Below are 21476 nucleotides of genomic sequence, written 5' to 3'. Positions count from 1 at the left end.
CAGAGCAGTTGTATCCCAAAAACCTGGATACATGAGGTGAGAAAGCAAGCATTATTTAATCCAGCACCACCTATTTTGTGCTTCATGCTGCCTCACAGGAAAATGGGCACAAAAACAAAGGACAGAGGAGTAGCAGCAGAATCAGGCTGCAGTTGGAGAATTAGCCCCTGACAACAACATGGCATCTTTTTGGATAGCCTTCTCACAACTGCAGAGCACTACTGCAGCCTCTCTAGCCATTTATTTTAGGAGCTCTTGATATCTCTCTTCTGGCCAGCAGCAGAGAGATCAAATGATCATTGCCACTGGCATGATCCCGTAATCACAGCTAGGGGAGGGCATGGCATAGCAGTGTGGGAAGGTGTGAGATCCAGATCTGGCTTCTAGAGAACAAGAGAGGAGAACAACCACAAGTCTTATGAAGATGCACAAGACCTGATGAAGCTACTTAAGGATTTAGGATTTTTAGCCTAAAAGACACTTTCTTCTTGTCATTGGCCTAACCCCCATCTAACAGAAGGTCATGGCTGGCCTCTGGTTCCCACTCAGCTGTGGCAGTACTCCTGTTTCCAGACAGACAGGAATGTATTACACTGGCCTCTCAGAAGACTTCATCTGGGGACTTCACATAGCACTGCTATCACAATCTATAGCACTACCTTTGCGCTCTAAGAGCACTGCCCATTATCTCAGTATCAACTGTAACTGCAGTGAAGCTGCATGATCCTGAGCCAGAGTGACAATTCTTTACCAGCCCTTACCAAGCCAAGATGTGGCCGAGCACAATCTATACCTTAGTTATGTAAGCAAATGCTTCAACTGGGAAAAGCGCTGCCTCCATGGTTCTGCTCAAGGATCAACTTTCAACCAGCACTTGAGGCCATCTTTCTGAACACTGAAGAAAAGCATCATGAGGGGCCTTGAACGCAAAGGCAGACATAAGGGCAAAGCTTGAACTTCGTGTTGCTCCGTTTCCATTTGACCAACACCTCATCGTTGCTCTTACACTATGGACAAATTTGTTCAGTTCCTGGGATAAAATGCAAGCAGCCTCAGAGTGTTTCTAATTCGCAGTTCATTTTCCTTGGCTCTCTTCTGAGCAGAAGAGAACAGCTGAGGTGAGTGCTCAGATGCATTAGTTTGAAGGAGCAGAAGAAAAAATGCTCCTGAGCCACCATTGCTGTACTGGACCAGGGGAGCATAATTACCTCCTCCTCACAGTCAAGTGCATGTGCATACTTTGTATTTTGATTTCTCCTTCCAGTGGCTAACATGTCATAAAAAGACTACAAAGCACTGAAAATAGAAGTACAGTGTTTCCACCCAAGAGCAGTTTCTCCACATTCACTACAACTGGATCTCTTTGCAAATGTATACTCAGCACGTCCTATCTGTCTTCTCACATCCATGAGCACCTCATCAGATGTCTGTTTCTTTCAGGACTGTCTTTGTACAAACACCAGTACCATTTAAAATCTTTACCTGCAGTTTGAAAGTGGCATCAAACCATTCCATGACATCAAATAAATAGATTGGTCTTTCTAGCCTACTTCAAAATCCCTGTTACACTGAACAGTTTGAGTGCACAAAACTATTTGACATTCGACTAACTCCTTCATACAGTAAGGACTTGATACCATGAAAGGAGTGTATTTACAATAGCTTTGTGCTTGCAAATGTCACTCAAGCATCATCTAGCATAGCAGCAAACCACCCGGTGTCTGCCATAGCATTCTGTTAACAAGTGGATGGAAAGGTTACACCGGGAAGTAAAGGAGTAGTAGATCATTTGATTATGTAACTCTCAGTAACTACTTGGGTAAAGACTTGTACTAGCTCTTCAAAGGAAATTCTGTCAAATACAGGAGGCACAATATTTTGGGTGTATTGTCCTTATAGCAGGGATGTCAGACTGACTAGTTTAGAAAACTTCAAAAATAACTGTAGGAATTGAAAATCCCACCCAGAACACACACACATACGCATACTTGACAGATAAATGTGAAAAACTTAAAGTGGCTATTCAGCGTATTTTTACTTTCCGGAGTCTACGGACGACAGAAATGGAAGAAAGATAAAAGCTTGGTAAGTTTTAAGCTTTCTAAAATTTGTAACTTGATCACCCGGTCTATGTCTCAGCTTTGAGCTGTAGTGGGGCCTGCTGTTCCAGAAATTGAAGCACACACTTTATAGCCACAACACTTTACAAGTCACATTGCACCTGCATTGCTCAGCATCTTTCAAGGCAGATGAGTAAGAGCAGGCTTGCTGAGGACAAAGTAACAGACTTAAGAGTTGTCTCCCTAACAGAAGGCACTGCAAAGTGACTTAAAAGTGGCACAGAGGTGTTTGCCATCTGTTGCTGCTTACTGATTTCCAGAGAACTGAGTTCAGTTTACAAGCAGAAAGAGCACGCCTTCATGCGCAACAGCCAGCTGTTACGGACCAGCTCAACCTGGGTGCTCGATTCTCAAAGACAGCTCAGCAATCACCAAGGCCTACAAATCAATAGGTTTTTAGAACGGCTCCATATGTCATGTCAAATCTCAGATTCTTTTCATCTTTCGTACCATCACCACTACTAAAGTTTCCATACCCATCATGATCACTGTACAACTCCATTCCCTTTAGCAAGCTTGCTTTGGAGTCACTGGGTGGGTTTTGAGCACATTTAAAACAGCAAGGTGAGAGCAGCAAACACACCATAATTTCTTCACCATCTCTGGAAGTGCGCGGTTCTAGACACTATCCCCTTCAACACCTGGCTCAAGAATCATTGAAGCATGAAATCAATTGCTCACCTTTTGATCCAGACTGTAGGCCAAGATCCACTCCTCCTGCTTGGGGTGGAAGAGCAAGCTCTGGATATAGAAGTTCAGACGGTACTTCTGATAGGTAGCCCCTTCATCAGAGCTGATGAGGATGCTGCTCTCAATCTCTGGATCACTAAGAAGCATGATCTAAATCAAAAAATGGAGGGAAAAGAGTGTTAATGGAAAAGAGAAATTGAACATCATTTAAAAGTGAGGTCATACAGAACTGATTCCTATTACACGTATTCAGAACATTGCTTAAAAGTGTAAACAGCCCATAGGATTTCCCAAATAGTGGGGGTTTTTTGGTGTTTCACTTCCATTTTATTTGGTGATTCATCCAGCAATTCCTTTTTTTTCATTTTATTTTTGTCCAGACAAATTCAGAAAGCCCAGCAAGAATGAAAAATGCTATGTTGATATTGAAGCAGATTTTGGTTGTGTATAGCAACTTCAGACAGCCACATCAGGCTTACCTGGTCCCTTTCCAGTTTACTACCTCTCTTCCCAAATGTGGAATGCTCTCTCCAAAAGTACACAACAGGGCACTCCTGAGATTTAACGCTCATTCTTTGGCAGCTTGAAGAGCTACGAGTGAGAGCATCACCTCATTGGAAACACAGAATGCCTACCTGGATCAGCTGCTGGCATCTGAAAATAGTCCATGTGTGTGCGCACAAACATTGATACGCGATCTCATATATCATGCTTCCAATTTATACAGTAGGAGATAATCATTCACTCAGCAAACACATAATTTTCCCCAAGCGCGGGAAAGTGTATGACCTCAATTTGTACAGGGAGGAAAACACTTCTGAGCCTCTAATTTTAATTAGAAAATTATTACCAATATTTTAAAATAGGTTGATTCCACATTATCAGATGGCATGCTCTACATAAATGTTATCAAGAAAAATGCTGTGGAGACATTAACACCATCTTATTAACATCTGGAGAAAACAACATCACATTAAAGCAAATGCCAGTACCATAAAATAAAGGCAAACGGTGGGAAATAAATTAGAGCTGTGCTAAACACAGCAGGTTATTGATACAGTAGCTGAAACAAATACAGAAACTGCCTTTCAGCAGGAAAACAGATCCAGGAATTGCCTTTTTTAGCTAGCTGCAGAATGATCAGCTGTCTGAGACCCATTGCAGTTTTGTTACACTCACATGTCTACGTTAACTTTTCTCATTCAAATTTACAGAGCTCCAACTTCAAGACTACAGTAGGGAAACACATTAATTTTGACAGCAAAAATCAGTTACAAGGAATGGTAAGACCCTTGGTATGTTAGACCTCGATCAAGCAAAAAAATTCAGCGCTTGTTTAATCTTAAGTACCTCATCAACTCCACGAGGTCACCAAGGGAAAGTGAATATAATGCAAGTGGTTTCTGATCCTTTCCATTAAGAAATGAAAAGGGCCTTTAAAACTGGAACTGAATGCTGTCCCAGGGTGAAGCTACCTGTATGAATGCAGCTTGAGCTCAGACCTCCTTCATATACCGCTTACCAGCCTCATAAAGCAATCTCCACCTGTTCCCACAGAAAGTCACACCGCAAGTCCTGAAAAAGTGCCCTTGCATTATGCTCTGGTGCACAGCATGGGAAATGAGAGCATCCTCACAGGCAACCGACTCCCTGGGAATTAGTCTTGAGAATAGGTCCCAATGGCCTCCACCTAGAAGGAAGCTTTGGTACCTTTCTTCTTCCTAATCAGATCAAAATACATATTTAATTTTGCTCCAAACAAGAAATTTGTCCCACTATTTCACTATTTCAAGATATTTTTTCTGTCACTGGTGACTTAGACTTCAAAGATATTTTGTCCCCCAAGTATACCCCTGTTCATCTAAAGCATATTGCCTGTGCCAGAGAGAGAACTGTAACATACTTTAGTAAAAATTGCTTGCATCTGGAGAATGGAAGAAGGATGTAAGGTTGCCAATATAACAGGATATCCCAGAGAGATCTTACATTTAAAAGGAAGGATACTTCAGGAGTAAAAAGATTTTCCAGCTGATGTCGCAGAAGGTTACCAAGTTAATAATGCTGTTTATTAAGAGGTCACTGTTAGAGTTCTGCCCTCAGATAAGGAGCACAAGAAACCTAAGAGTTGCACAGACCTGATGTGGTACACATGTAAAACATCCACTCTGCAACACTTCCGTGGATAGTTCAAGAAATGGGTCGGATGAGATGGAATAGGTGATGTTTCCACCAGATGGTTCACAAAGCCAGGTAATTTGTTCCTCTGGAAGCATAACAGTTGTTGCAAGATCAAACAATAAAACCATCAAGCTAGGAAAATTAAGAGCTAGAGGGAAAGCTGGAAGAGTCTTAACAACAGTCATACCTTGTGGTAAGTGCCATCATAGTTGCCCACCCCCCTTCACCCAGGTCCGATTTCAACTCTCCATTATGCAAATGGAGAAAAGAACACACCCAACATCTCTGTTGTCATCCATCCTCCCAGGCAAGGCTGGTCCTACACAAAGCAGGATGGAAGAAACAGGAGGCTGAATCATTTTGAAATTTTGAAAAACAAAAGGCCACCACCAATCATGCAGCTAGGACTGGTCCACAGTTTTTTTATGTGGCAAGCAGGAAAATAAGAGTGGGAGACTCTGGGTTTTATTTTTTTTTATTTTTTGTCTTTTTTTCTGTTGGAATCTTTGGGGGGAGGGGACAACTTTTGGCAGGGGAAATAGCAGGACATTTGTCAAAAGCCTGAAACTGCCACTTCTCATTATGGGCCCAGGGCGAAGGTTCCACCCCAGTAGTGATTTAGATTAATCGCTTTTCATTAAGAGCCAATAAACAAGCTCCAGTCAGAATGAGCATTTCTGCCAGCACCCTGTGTTGCCATTTGTAATTGCCATAAAGAATAGCAAAGAAGCACCAGAGAGTTGTCAAATGTAATTTATAGGTTTTTAAGATCTAATCATTCTCTATAATATTAAATTAAATGGCAGCCTTTATTAAAAAGGAAATTACATTTCACCTTGCTACATTCTAGAATATATATATATACACACATATATATAAAATATTATTTTCAGTTGCTGCCTTCTCTAGTTTAAGTGGAGTGGGGAAGGGGAGGCAGGATTGATTACTGCTAAGGGTAAGTCCTTGAAAACATACTTGAAATGAGGTGGTTTATACTACATACCTTTTCCTCTAGAGGCTATAGCCTGACCTCCAAAATTCAGTGGACAATGAACAGCAAGCACCAGACAAAACAAACCAGGCTGAAAATCAGACTGAACTTCAGGTAGGTCCTTAAGAGATGAATGCAGAGGAAGAGAGCTGTCTGGTACGTGGTGTATCTCCTCTAAAGCAGGAGCTTTGGGGGCAATGATGACACATACAGAGCTGTTCTGAATGAACTCCAGTTCAGCAGAACACCAGACACCAGCGGGGGAAGCACAGAGAAGGGAGGTGATTCAAGAGGCCACCTTGCAAGAACAACATAAACTACGATGTACAGACTGAGATCTTTGGCATGTGATCAGGAAATGCATCCAGCTCTGAATACTTCAAGGGGATTTATCCCAGGAAATAAGCAGTACAGGCTGCAGGCAGAAAGAACAAGGAGGGGAGGTGTCATACCTATACCTGCCACAATGTATTTGGTACACAAACCATAGAAGTAGCTAAGAGTCACTCAGATTTGTTGGAGAGCGTGTAGGACCCTTAAAGGAGCTCTGAACAAATGCAGAAGTGGGGAGGAAGGAAAGTGACACCACATCACAGCACAAATCCACCAAAAACAGCATGCTGTCTGATGGGGTTAATAAAATAAAAACTAAGGCAGGATTTGTAACTAAGAATCTGAGTTCCTGCTACCCTGATTAAAATCCCAGGTGTGTCACTGGGTTAATGCAAACACCTTCCTCAGTAGTGGTTTCACATAGACTATGTCCAGGTGGATGAGCCAAGGTGGTGACACATGCCTCTTCCTCTGCTCCAAGCCAGCCAGGCACAAAGATGACTGTGATCTGGAATATTGAACCACACCAGTAATGAGCTAGCACGCTTCTCGCGGGCACAACACAACAACGTGCCCAGACTATACTGGCTTGGAGCTACAGGTAGCTTGAGCTCGTATCTGCCTGAATCTCCCTATTGTAGTTATGCCAAAGACTCCCCTATAGCTTGGCACTCAGTTCTTGTCTCAGCACCCTTCACGGCTCTGCCCTCACTTTAACAGGCCTGGTTGGCACATCACCGCTATCCTTCCTCTTCTGCACCCAAGGCAAAAAACCAACCACCTCCACCCCCATCATCATAGTACCTGTATCCATAGCATCAGATTCAAAAGCGTTATCACCACTCTTGCTCCCTGGTTCTGTGTTATCCCAGCACAACAAAGATCTGTTTTGTACACAGCTGAATCTTTTAATAAACCATCTCTGGTCAAAAAACGAAACAACATGCCACATAAAAGGCATTTTTATTAATATTAGTTTTCATTTAATCCTTTTATTTTTCTCAGCCAACATAAATTTTCACTGTAAATTACCAAAGTGCATGTCCTTAAATCAGCACGGAGAAGTTTTATAGGTACAATATCTGTAGCAGTAGTACCACTGAGCTACATTAGCAGGAAGCATCCAGTAAATGAATAAAGAAGACACGTTCAAAATATATGTCTTTTGTTCCCAGAAGTAAGTAGATAGCATTAAACCATTGTGTACTGCCTTCTGATTTTCCTCTTCATTTTAATGCACTTTTTATAAGCGGTCCTTTTCAGAGGCCCCAGTAACACTCATTCACTTATATGAAGTGCTATTCTAAAAAGAAATAAACAAAACAGTTTTAAAAAAATCCACCTACAAACCACCCAAGCCTCCATAGCTACAAAAGAAACCCAGCTCCTTAGCAAAGTGTTAGCAATTTGCTCTGTAGCACTGCATTGTCCTCTTCTGCAATTGAAAAGGTAGTTCTGCCACAAACACTGCTGCAAAACCAGAAACTTTAATTTTCATGTTTACAGCTTCATAGTGATTTCCATATTGGATGTGCTCAGCTTACACATAAAAAGGCTTTTTTTTTTTTTTTGGCCTCCTTCCACTAGACCCTCAGCTCAGAAGCACTTTAGGTCCTTCCTAAAAAATCTTTAGGTCCTTCCTAAAGCCAGGCAACATCTACATCAACAACAGGAAAGCGCAAATCTTTTAAGAAAAAAGCTTTTTTTTTTGCTTTCCCATTTTGATTTAAAACATTTAAAGGATTGTATGGATCTAAGGATCTAAGCCTACTTTCCAACAAAGTTCCATATTAGCTTTGAGTTTAAAAAGCCAAAAAATTTTCAACAATATATGCTGAAATGTCAGTGCAAATGGAGGATTTTTGCTTTGTTTGGGTTTATGATGTCCTGTCTCCTTTTTGAAACTGAAAAACCAAAATCAAATGACATTTAAAGGTTTAAAAATACAAAAATCACTTTCTTCCTTCAAAGCATCAGTTCATCACAAGTATGTTCAATGTGAATAGTTTGGAACTCTCTTATGGGAAAAGTAATTTTTCACTGCTGAAGCATTTGAGATTAAATGTTTGACTGTCTGAAATTTCTTACTGGCAAATATTTGCTTATTCATTCCCCTCCCTCTGCTTATTCATTCTTCCTCTCTCCTACATCATTACTGCAATTTACTTGCCTTGCAGGCTAAAGGATGCCCTCGCAGATATATACACGGCCTTAAACTCTGAGAACACAGCGACACACAGCATACCTGAAGCCCTTCTATGCCAATCCCATGAATGACAGATGCAGCTCATTGCAATGAAAATCTCATCCTTTTTTCTTCTTTCTCACCGCATTTCAGTTCAATTAAAAAACTTCAGTTTAATTAAATCAGCCCAAACCCCTCTGAGACAAAAATGTACTGGTGTCACAAATAACTGTCTACTTACCAGCAAAAGTAACACCTGGATAAATCATCATTAAGCTAAAAATATCTTTGCACAATTTGCACTAGTTTAGAAAACACACCTTAACTTTACACAAACTTTTACAGAAAGTGTTCTGAAACGGCTAGATACCTGCTCACTGCCCTGTAGATATACTGACTCCGGCAATAATCAGGGGAAAAGGAAGCCAACCTCTACTTTCCAGTCACCAAGACTGGATATCAGTCAGATAGGAAAAAAAGGGAGATGGCAGTGATAAAAATCTACCCTAGAGAGAAATCCTATTTATTTACATAATAAAGTAAAGCAACCCACCCCATTACTCAGTGATCAGCAGCCATGACATGACGTGGGAGGGACATCTTCTCTCTGGGAAGCCAAAGAAGACAGCCATGAAGAGGGCAACAGCTTCTGCATAATTACTAACTTTACATCCCAAAAGGAAATCCCTCATTGCAAACCCTCGTGTTACAGAGTAGTCCAGATTTGGGGCTCCTTCTTGCTTCACATAGCTCAAAAACTTCCTTAATGTTAAGGATAACCTGTGGGCATCAGTCAAGCAGTAACGGTGCACTGAGCTTTCATGAAAGATAAATTGTCTGGACCTACCCTGTTTCAACTTCTTGTAACTTCACTTCTTATTGCCCAAAATTTAAGATTAATAACAGGTTTAATTAATGAATATAGCACTAGATCACCATCTCTCAGAACCATAGCACTGTAATCTTAAAGGATGAAGTGCACTGCACTCACTTTATATGGGTTTATGAAGCATGTGTTATAAAAGTACCTCAACCATAAGGCTTTTATACCTTGGCACTCACTTCAATACAATCCCATAAAATCCATGCAATCTTTAAGCATTAAAGGTGACTTTCACTACTGTATTTATTATTGGATAATGAAAAATGAGTCAGACACCCATAGAAAATGAGCAATGAAATAGAGTTTCCTGAGACTTTTGCATTGGGTCTGCATTATATGTACCGTGACCAAAGAACCAAATAGCTCTCTCAAGACCTTTCAGGCACTTCATGCTAACCTCTCTCCAGAACTTTCTTCCCATCAGGACTTCTCTGTAATTACAAACCAATCTCTACTTTGCAGAATCCCATTGATTGTCACTGAACTTTCCAGATGTCAACAGCTGTTTCTGTAAGCATCCAACTCCTGTGAAGGAACTCCTCCATAGACTCCTCCAGCTGTGCTGGAGACTGCAGCACTCTACTCCAGTAAGTTGGTTTGAGAAGACAGCACAGATCTCTGACAGTAACATCAGGGAGACCACATCGTGGATTCCTCATCTTTCCAGCATTGAGAGAGAATGATCAGAGCACATTGTACTGTTCAGGTTATATGGAGGTCTTATGTCTTTGTAGAATGTTTTGTCTTTTGTAGAGGGTATACGAAAGACAAAGACCATTACAAGCTAGAAAGTAATACGCTATAAAATGATTTTTTTTTTTTTTTAACCTAAAACAGCAGGGTCTTCTGGTGATACTGCAACACAAAACAGGACATCACTGGGGTGCTTGTTCATTTTTATGAATATCAAATCCTCTTTTGAAATGCAATATGTAATTCTGCTGTCCCCTTGTTACATATATTTAGACAGCCCGCCTTCAAAATTGAGAGCAAGTTTCATCATAAGTTTTGTAAGTTGTACCACAATAATATTCTGCATAGATATTAAGACCATTTTATCAATCAGAAATGATGCAAGCATAAACGTGCTGTCCAAACAGCACACCCTCCCCGTCAGGATCCAGCACCCTAGGTGCACTGTTGACTTGAAAAGCCCCTCAGCCGAATCCTGGTACTGTCAGAAATAAAACTAAGAGTTTTAGCTACAACCAAACCAATGCGTGTCTTGTCTTAACAGAACTTGGAACCAGTAGTTCAAGGGAACATAAGTCCGGCCTATGAGGATGTATAATCTACATGTATGAGATACTAGTATCATACTCAGACACTGAACATGCAGTTGGAACATATAGTCCCACCATGTGCTACGTACAGTTGGCTCAGTCAGGGAAGAGTACACATTTAAGATTACAGCATCTCAGTAATTCTTTTATTTGCTTCTCGCAAAGAATAAAAAGGATGGAGATACCAGAAAGACTTTGGGGAGACTCTGAGATAGAGCAGTTTGGTGGCAAAAGAATGATTATGTATCGGTCCTCCTATCTGAAAATCCATAGGAGAGATATCTTACATGATTTACTCCGAGAAAAGAGATTAGTAAAAGCATGTCAAATGAGGACCAGCACCACCTTGCCTTCTCTAAGGAGATGCACATCAGCCCACCATGCTTGTTTACAGTGAACAACCCTGGTTAATCTTTCTGACCTCTATTGTTTCCCATATCTAATTATATCCAGATTACAACTATAATAAATTGTTCAGATTTGTACAAAATTAAAACAGGCTCTTGGCATTGCAGCCATACCTGCCATAAATTGCCATATCAAAACAAAACACTTCACAGAATTCCAAGCTCACACACCCCATCCCCAATGGAGAGAGCACTTCATTTAATTACCACCTCCAGCAGCTGCGCAAGAGCACAGATGCACCTTGCAGGATGCCCTGAGGATCAGGAGCAAATCAAGGCTAAATTGAATACAGAGCAAGAGCCCCTCCAGGAAAACCACTCTGCCATCCTCCTTGGCAGGTGGGAAATGAAAATATACCATGGCTGTAAGGTTTAAGCAAAATCAGAGCTGGGAAAAGAACTCAGGTACTCTAAGGCTGCCGTCCTAATCTGCCCACAATGCCAAATCCCAGGCTAGATCCAATTTGCATGCATAGGAGTGGAATAAGCCATCGTACTAGACCCAACAAAGCAGAACGTCTCATCTTTGTTTTACTGCTAAGCAGGTCAGAACATGTCTCCCCCCTTTCTCTTGTCTTTTTGGCACTGGACACATGTACTTTTCACTTTTAATTACAAGGCACAGCAAGCATTTGCTTGTTAAATTTCAGGTGCCAGTGGGGATGGAAGCCATCCAAAAAGCATGTGTTTGACCTGGCAAAGAGTGACTGATTGGCAACAGCCACATGCTTGGTTGTAAAACCTTTTCATTGTCACAGCAAGGCAGAGTTTACCCAAGGTTACTCCATTATACTCTTGTTATAGCTGCACATTCTCCAGCTCCCCACAGATCATCAGAGTAAAGTCCTCTGCCACAGTAATCCCACCTTCCTGAGGCCACTTTGGTGCTGCATGCTGTTCAGCTATTTTGCCAAAGTCTTTTCCATATCACAGCATGTTCATTCATAGTTCCCCTCTACGAACTGCCAAATGGGTTACAAGCATCACCACTGATGGCTGGTTTTGTATATATCCAGTTTGACCAGCACTTGTATGACTGGGCCTGGGCCAGAAGTAGAAGGAACCCCGGCTGGTGACCTTAGGCAACAACCAGTGCTTCCACAGGAAAAACAGACACCAAATCAGCAGAAGAGAAATGTAAAGAAATTCTGATCTATATTATGCTTTGCCCTGGAGTCTGGTACTTCTGCATAGCATAGTTCTGCATGATGCCTTTTTACTCTTCTCGATTCTATATAGGAAATCCCTAACTGTTGCAACATCTGACACATTGTTTTGTGGTCACCAGCTTTTTCTAGTGACACAGAACAGCTCTGATCCCAAACTGTGTGCACAGAAAGAGAAAAGCAGCATTCACTGTTGTAATTATATGTTATTTGAGTAAATGCATGGTTGTGCTATTATCCATAGAACTACAAAGTAATTTTCACCATTATGGTAACTTACCATGTAAGCAGAAATAGTTACAGAAAATAATGTTATCAGTAAGGAGAGGCTGTGTGCACCACAGCTGCTGGAACTGAGAACGCCATGTATATAAAAACACTCCTCTGATTATAGGTCTCACTTGGGAGAACACTTTACATGTGGGAATAAGTTTACTCACAGTAGTTGCCCCATTACAGAAGAGAGAAATGTGCATGGATAGTTACTCATGGGGGTAAACTTTTGCAGCCCGTATACAGTAGTCTATTTCATTTGAGGACAGTAGTGTTTCATGACTCTTTAGAAAAATAAAAATTGTATTATGTATCTCCCTTGAGGCCATTAAACCTGAATACAATTTTAAATGCATCATTGCTTCTCCTCTGCTTACACACTTTATTTTTCTGCTTTTTATCAGACTGCAGAGAGAACATAGACAACAGTCAGCTTTATCAATGTTCACATCCAGATGCTAATGATCTATCTCAATTTACTTATCTGGCATCTATTACTCATGTCCCTCACTGCCCCTAATGTATTTCTCTTCCTAACATCCCCCCACTGGAGAAAGCTGAGGAGGTAGGAAAAAGTCTATCCTTTTTCTGCATGAAAGGCTGAGGCCCCCAGAAATTAAAGGTTAAAGTTACAAAATATGATGGCATTGCAGTGCTCTGCACAGCAGCACTCAGCTCTAAGCTATCCACTGTGGCTGCAAGCTTCGCACGCTAACTCAGGTGCCAGAGATCCTAATATATGGGAAGGATCAGGACCTAGGAACAGGATTCACAACTACCAGCTCACTGGCTTTAACAGTTTCCATTACATTTGCAAAATTAGCTTCCAATGATACAGCCCTTGCAGGTTTATGGTAGAAGTCTTGTCTGCGATTACACACCAAGAAGGTGAGTGACTGCCCCAGTGGCTGTGAACCATAGCCACTATGTCCTCGTCCAACAGGGTCACGGGTACCTCGCAGCCTTGGGAAAAATCACATACTTTCCTTTCCACATCCTTCCATGCACATACATAAGCCCAGGTCACTGAGGTGTCCTGAAGAACTAGTGTAAGAGGAAAAAGAATTGGAAAAGGGGACAAAGGTTTTATCTGCAGCACAACCCTGACACTTTGCTTTAAGAATCAATTGGCAAAAAGATCCACAGTGCTGCTTGGGATAAAGCATTTTACACAGAGCTGATCACATCAGAGCTGAAGTCAGAGTTACTGCACTTACACTGTAAGAGGCAGATGCGCGTATATGGCAGAAAGTGAGACAGTGTCCTGAGCCTTCAACCGCCAGCATGTACCTGCAGACGCTGCTAATCTGTTCCGCTAAAAATGAGAATTCATTCAGTGAGTAATGCTGGATTTCTTTATTCTTCACTTTGGAAAAGAACGAAACAAAAAGACATTTTGCCACAGATTGTTGGGTTTAAGGGTTGGGGTTGGCAGGATGGTGATTTTCCTTAAAGAAGAACAACTGTGTCCGGATGAACCAGCTCATATCACTAAAGATCAAGGTCAGGGCATTATGCAGTCTTCAGAAGGACCCACCTGCCCCTTTTCCAAGAGCTGCTCTCCACCCATTCTATTATTTTTCCTCCTTTTTAATAACAGGACATGCTGACTCGTTATTATTGATTGATTATCCTGCTGTCTGTGAAGCACCATTCCCCTCCTCGTTAATTCAAAACTACCTCATTTTTCATACTTCATAAATTAATATATTATTGGAACTGCAGCAGTAAAGGAGATAGCCATGTTTCATAGAGGGGTAGGGAGGGTGGAGAAAGGAAGGAAGTCTTATAAACCTGCCCTACATCAGGGTGTGCAACTGTGCCCACCCTGCTGACAAGCTGGGTGTTAAGTACAGGCAGCCCCTTACAAGGTGATGCATCCTGACAGTCCCTTTTTGTCCCTGTAACCAAGGCAGGGCACTCTGAAAGCTCACACATGTCCGCTCTGCCCACTTCATAAAAGCAATGGCCATGCTAAGTGGCAAAATTGCAGCTTTATTTTAGTGGATATTATAACTTCTGATCTGTCCTTTAACACTTGCTGGCTAAATTAGAGCAAACTACCTCTTTATTAAATACTGACAGCCAACTCTGGGAAGTCCAGATCTAAACGTGGATGTGACCTTTCCAGTTTTACCCCATCTCTTCTCTTTACGACCTCGTACCGTCCCTAAGGCTCTGTAGGGCCCTAACTCTAGCAATACAAGGTGAAGCAGGCAGAGAGAGCAACAGGAGAGGTGGACTGACTTCTGGAAGCCAGACAAAGCAGCCCTGTCACAGATGTGCACCAGCATCCTGCCAAGGTGAGTCTTACCTGATAAATGACCTTTTTCCCAAAACATTTTTTGCCAATCCTAGAAAAACAAAGCTGACATATTGGCTTGGGTTTCTCCCATCTTTCCCCTTTGCAATCTGACTCTCCAGCCACTCCAGTAAACAATGAAGTGCAGTGATACATTCCTCAACCAATCTTAGGTTTTTTTAGGATTATAGGGCTGGGAATTGTATGTTTAAAATGGTAGATACCTACATTCACCATCAGAAACATTGCCAAACAAACACTGCTCACCCACTTGGTTTTTGCACACAAAGAAATGTCAGGGAAGCATGCATGGTAAATAAGTCAAGTCCAAAGGGTTTGAATTCAGATTTGCCTTTCCCTAAAACCTGTGCCTGTTTTCTTTCAAGTGGCCAGTTTTTTCCCCAAGCCCCAGGCAGCATCTAAGCAGGGATTTCAGGATCACAGTTCCAGTCCTTGGTGAATAAAAGACATAGCAGGTGTCTGACTGTTTTCTTCTCATTTTACTTAAACGTCATGCTTACTTTTATCAACCAGACTTGCAATATCTGTGAAGACTAAAATGGTATTTATTTAACAAAACATTTTTCATAAAGCCAACTTAGACAGCCCTCATTTTATTACCTATCTTTATTAATTAAGTCCTGCATTAGGTTTCCATTCACTTTCAACACTTACCTCAGCACTAACCAAATGTGTATTAAATGAGTTCAGAAACCTATGAAAAATGCAAGTAAAAGCTCTTGGAATGCATAAGTACAAAGACATGAAATGCAGATGCATAAAGGCACACACAGACAAGCCTCATTCTGGAATTTCATAATATATGAACTTTTTTTCTTCATGAACACTGAAATGATGGCTTTCAATATAGTATCTTTAAGATAGGTATAAACAGATACCCATCTCTCTTCTAACCCGCTGCCCTCCACCCCCATTAAATGCTGCCATATGTGAGCATTTTGTTAAATATCACAATTGTGTCTATTTTTAAAAACAGCTGATGAGCAGTGGGTGAGGTTCACTGGGGTTTGGGGGGTTTTGTTTGTTTTTTGAATGCATCTGCTTTTTCAGAGAATTAACAGAAAAAACCCAAGAATCTCTAGTTTTCATGTTCAGGCATACCGAGGGACAGCCTTCCCTGGACTACAACAATCAGATTATGCCTGTTTAAGAAAGGGGAAAGCTTCTGTTGGCAATCTCTCATAAGCTTGGTTCCAAGTTCTGTGTTGTCTGTGGTGACAAATGGTCATATCTCAGACCACAGATGCTATACGACTTCCATTTATCTCTATGACTTACATCAAGTCAGAAGTAGTTAAATTAAAACCTGCAAACAAACAGACAGTAGTTTGTTCTTTCTTTAAGTACAGGAGCCTACAGGTCAGGTCAGGTCCCAGTGGGGCATCTGACATGCCAGACCCCACAGCCCCAGGCTGCAGCAGGGCAGAGCACTCTCTCACAGGAGCACCTCGACTACAAAGATCCACAAGGAGGCACAATCCCCAAATATAGTAATAATAATAATCTAAAAAAACCCCAAACAAACAAAAAAACCACCCACCACTATTTGGGCATACTGAAAAAGACCCTGTATTTTAAGAGTATTCTAATAATTCTCATGTTTTGCCTTTACATCTCAACATCTTCCATTCATTGATCTTGACTAATAAACTAAGTCATCCAGCATCAGGAAACTGTATTTCTTATGTAGGAAAGGTCTGAGAAACCTAATCCAAAAACGTGACTTTTCTGAATTCAAAAAAGACAATAAAAATCGCTTCAAAAGGAGAAATTCCTAAAGTCCTCTTCTCCAAGTATTACAATACATCTGTAACTCAAAAGATTTCTTTCATACAGTTTCAGGTCATGGTTCTGCAAACATTTACAAAAATTCTCTCTTTTCTCACGTTACAAGTTCAAGCTGAATTAATCGGACAAGTAGAGAGAATCCCATGCACTTTGTAGATAAAACACATCATGTCACATATCCTCTGACTCTCCCATGGATGTTGTCGGTGACCTTGAGGAAAACATCTTTGCTTCATCAGTAAATGAAGAAAAATATTACTTCTTCATTCGCATTTTATTCCTCTATTTAAATTGTCAGTTCTGGAGACTGCCAGTGACTGTCCCTGGAGTGTATGTACGAGACAGAATACACTGCGATGTTAACCAGATCGCAGTCACATTTGTACAATCCACTGGCATAACCAGAGCAGACAAACCTGAGCTCAGCTAACCCCGATGCTGTGTTTCAGAGCTACAGCCTTTCCTGTAGAGCAGTAGACAGGTTCTGCCCACATAGGCTCTGGACTGGGTGGCATGGTTTTTAGAGTGCTGAGAAGCACAGGAACATCATATGCAGCTCAACCAGTCCAGAGAAGGCGTGCACGAAGAAACGATTACAATTCTATTTGCAGCTCAGGTAATTTAGGCCCTGCTAATGTAACTATTAGTAACTGTATTTCATTGGGCTGAAAGGAAAGATTAGGAATAAAAGACACGAGAAACTAGTTCTATCACTCCTGCCCTGTGGCTCTAACTCAGTCCCATTGCCTTTGTGTTATAAATACGTTCTCTGAGATCACACCAGCAAGTGCCAGTTTGCAGCACATGCTGTTTATCACAGTGTCAGCATAATAAGGAAGAAGGATCCAAAGAAACCTTCCATCTGCCAAGTGGCTTTAGGATACTCCAAAGCTCAAGTTCCTCACTGATAGCTTGGGATGCAATCTTAGGAAAAAGCAACAGATGACTAATGGGAGCTGTGGTAAAGGATGGCAGCCCAGCTCAGGGTGAGCAAGCATCAGGTGCATGCTGGAACCTCTGCCTCATCAGCCTGTCACACATCTGATGAGTAAGGAGAAAAAAAAATGCTGTGAATTCCCTTTGAGATCATCAAATGAACTAACAAATGAAGGCAAAACCAAAATCAGTTTGGACACGGTTCTGCCCTGAGACTCCAATCATAGCTGAGGAATTCCCTTTGGAGATACATGAGGCCAGGACAGGGTTTGCTCTCAGTTATCTCCAAGTGAGCAAAAAGAAATAAAGAGGAGGTCAAAGCGACTTGCGCTCATTTAGGATCTCCAACTTCTGTAAGAGGAGGTGTCACTCCCAATGTGCTAGCTAGTTTCCAGTCAGGTAGATGCATTCCTCTGCAATTTCGATATTACAGTCACAATTAACTTATTCCTTCATTAACCCGAACTGCAACACAGCATTGCTCTCTGCCAGCTCATAAACAGTTGCTGCGCTTCATCCCCAAGAAGCTGCAGAGAAACAAACAAATCTAATTAGATCTAGCTTTCAGAGCTTCTGCCTCTCCAAACACCTCTAAACATTTCTCATTCTGATGGGCCAAGTTCAGAGGCATGACTAGGCATGGGAGGTGTGGCACGCCTTTGGCTTTTATAGCTTCAGTGATTTGGACTGCCCCTTCATTTTGACTCTATGACAACCGGCAAACTAGTCTGCAAAACCATTTTCTCAAAGGTCTTTAACTGAGCACTGTAACTTCATTTCTGCTTTATGCTGTTTGCAACTACTGTTCAAATCCCCTAGCTAGAAGGTCTATCTATAAATAATATCTCTAATGCTTCAGTTCTGGTATAACGGAAAAATGGGGGGAATCCTCATTTAAATCACTGCACCTGGGTGATATTTCTGTGCAGAGTCAGCATAAAAGACTACAGACCTTTTAATTCTTTGAGTTATCACCTACAACAATGATGGTAACAGCGCAGGAAAAAAGCTAAAGATGACTGCATCCAATTGAATTGCAAAGCAAATTCATGAAGGAAGGTATTTCTAAGACATCAGAACTGTCACCCCGGATCTTAAATGCAATCAGGACCTCCCGTTTATCCACATCTCATCTGAGCAATACTATATACAGACAAGTGCTTTTTGGTTTGATTTTGTCAGAGTTGTCATTCTCTTCCTTTTTCCTCTCTTCTTTTTCTTTTAAATGCTTTTTAACTCCGTCCTCTCAATCTCCACAGGAATACCTAGGGTAGAGATAAAAGTGGGGTTTTCAACCAAACACCACCTTTACCAAGAATATGCATTCTTCACGGAACATTTCATGGAAAAAGTAATACGTGAAATCTATGGGTCCACAACAAAGATTCAAAATGGCACCTCAGTGCCTGAAAGGAGCAGTGCTTCAGATAGATGGGAATTCCGTTCTCATCTTCTTTCTGCACCCTTTGGAAGGACTTTGCATCCCTCTGTGAGGCACCGCTTCTAAAATGAATCCTGTTATTGACAACCAAGAAGAAAGCAAATGTTCTTGGGATAGGGTATCTTACCCAGCAGACCAACCCATGCTAGAAAATAGGGACTCGCAGCACTTCAGTGCCATTTTGAAGTGCAGGCAGTTAGTCAAAGAATCACAGGCTTATTTTTTTGTGGAAATTATCCAATTTTCTAACAGAAAGTTTTCAACAACCAAAAAGGAAAAAAAAAAATGGGATAGAAAGAAAATGGGAATTTAAAAAGTCAAGAAAAATGTTCTTATTAAAATAGAAAACACTCTTTCCCTTAGTGTTTTGGAAGAAATAAACAATTCTAATTCCCAGACTGCTGTGAAAATCTGCCTCTAGTAAAATGTAACTAACACCCAAAATATAGCATTAAATTAAAGGTCAGCAGGGAACTGAGATCTCTGCCCAGCAGAAAGCAAGTAGCCTTTTGTCATGGCCCTAAAGACAGACAAGAGGCTATCGGGTAGAAAAGCCAAAGCTATGCATTTTGCAAGTCTCAGCTTTTCAGAACACCCAACCATCTGCCTTTAAATCCCGTTCATCTGTAAGGAAGGGGTGCTGCTAAACAAATATGAAAGTTTCTCCTTTCTGAAGTTCACCACAGAATTATCAGGCTTGTTGCAACCTGTTTGTCAATCGGGCAAAGCAGATGCTTCTCATGTGGTCTCTCAGGCCAACAACCGGGTGGGCAGATGCACTAAAGGGGAAGATGTGTCCGGGAATACACTCTGCCTATTAGAGCATCTGCATGGTGGTGGAAGTGTCAAAACTGCAGGCACTTGGCTTCTCACCGGGCTCAAAACAATAACTCTTAAGAAAGCCATAGCCCCCAGGACTTCAGAGTTGTCTGACTGCTCGGTCTGATATCACCTGAAATTTCATAGTATTAATGAGAACTCAATGCAGATTTTCCTGATCCAAATACAAGTCCCTAGTGTGCAAGTGAAAGACAAAACAGCCCAAGCATCTGCAGGAGAGCAGATACAAGCCTGGCAGTTTCAGCCCCCAGAGCAGAGGCTGTACGCACAGCTGCAAAGCGTTGTGAAGCCCTGAGCTTGTTAGCTCTTAGGAGGAGGGAATTAGCAGTACAACTGCTCCACAGGAAGATGAAGTAGTCCTGGCTCACAGCAGGAAGCGTTTCTGCTCCGGTCCAGCCAGAGGCTATGGATTCACAATGGGCTGCAGCCTACTATGTCGGCACTCCAGGGTGGTCTCATTTCCAATGATGGGTACTCTCAGATCACCAAGCTGGCCGTGATCACTAGCAACGATACTTGACAGGCAAGAGGAATCATAGTTGGGAAGAAATATTCTTGGTAACTTCCTTTCGTGTCTGCATGTTGTTATATTGATTTAATTATAGCTGCAAAGCTCAAATTACACAATGGCAAAGTGCATTTTCCAAATGTCTTCTTGTGATTTCTGGGAAACAGGCACCCCCTACCTCAGCTCCAACACCAGCCATCAGCAGGTTGGGTCAGCAGCTGGGAGCAGGCACTCTGGGACCCAGCCCTGCCTCTGCCCAGCACCACCTGGGGACACAGCCAAAGCCACCTCAACTCAGTCTTGGCTACACAGCTCTGTGCCTTCGTTAACTCTGTGCATGTGGAGCATTGGTATCTCCCAGTGGCAACATGTAAAACCAAGGAACACCCATAGACTGAATCTGGCCTCTAAGTGCCAAACACCAGCACAGCCAAGAGGTGCCCAGGGAGAACCGAGGCTGTCCTGGATTTCTCACCATGACAACTGTAGATATTGTGTTTCTTCATCTTTCCCCCTCTCAGCTGCCTCTTTCCTCTTCAGGCACAAAGACATGATCTCTCCACAGTGATTTTGCCCACTGATAAACACTAGTGACTGACAGTGTTTCACTGAGGAGCAAAGGACAGGACTGAGGGACCAGCTGCTTCGAGGCTGCTCCGGCATTTGTCCATCTGCTGTGTCAGGAAAGACACCTCAATACTCAGCAGGACACCAAATACAAACAGGGGTAATATTCAACACCCTGCTGGGGCTTTCCAGTTAGGCATGGGAGACGCACACGGGAGCAGCTTAGAAGGAAGCCTAAAAAGAACATGAAAGGAATAAAATTGACTAAATATATAACCCAAACTGAAACAAGAGCTTTTAGCTTAAAAGAGGATACATGAAGCTAACTGGGGACTTGCTTTTGCCATCAATATTATGTAGCAGATGCTCAGACATTAACTTTGTTGGGAGCAGAATAAAACCCAAAGAGAATGAAATACTTGATGGCCTAACGGCTCTTTAGGCCTTAAAGTCTGACCTCCACATGTAGCACATGTTCCAGAATTTCACCAAATCATTCCTACATTAAGCTCAATTTTTCTTCCAGAATGGAATCCACTTTGTAAGAAAAGGGTGTTGAGTGCC

The 21476-nt window shown here is 41.8% G+C and overlaps 1 protein-coding gene across 1 annotated transcript in view; it reads right to left on the bottom strand.

Annotated features, from left to right (window-relative positions):
- Positions 1-21476, bottom strand: part of SORCS3 (sortilin related VPS10 domain containing receptor 3) — a 323974-nt gene that overhangs the window by 140296 nt on the left and 162202 nt on the right. Inside the window, exon 4 of the mRNA XM_075154994.1 lies at positions 2802-2960. Within this exon, the coding sequence (XP_075011095.1) occupies positions 2802-2960 (159 nt within the window). The remainder of the gene's footprint in view (positions 1-2801; positions 2961-21476) is intronic.

The sequence above is a fragment of the Calonectris borealis genome, chromosome 7, assembly GCF_964195595.1.
Source record: "Calonectris borealis chromosome 7, bCalBor7.hap1.2, whole genome shotgun sequence".
In the NCBI taxonomy this organism is placed as follows: Eukaryota; Metazoa; Chordata; class Aves; order Procellariiformes; family Procellariidae; genus Calonectris; species Calonectris borealis.
This window is presented reverse-complemented; position numbering and strand designations above follow the sequence as displayed.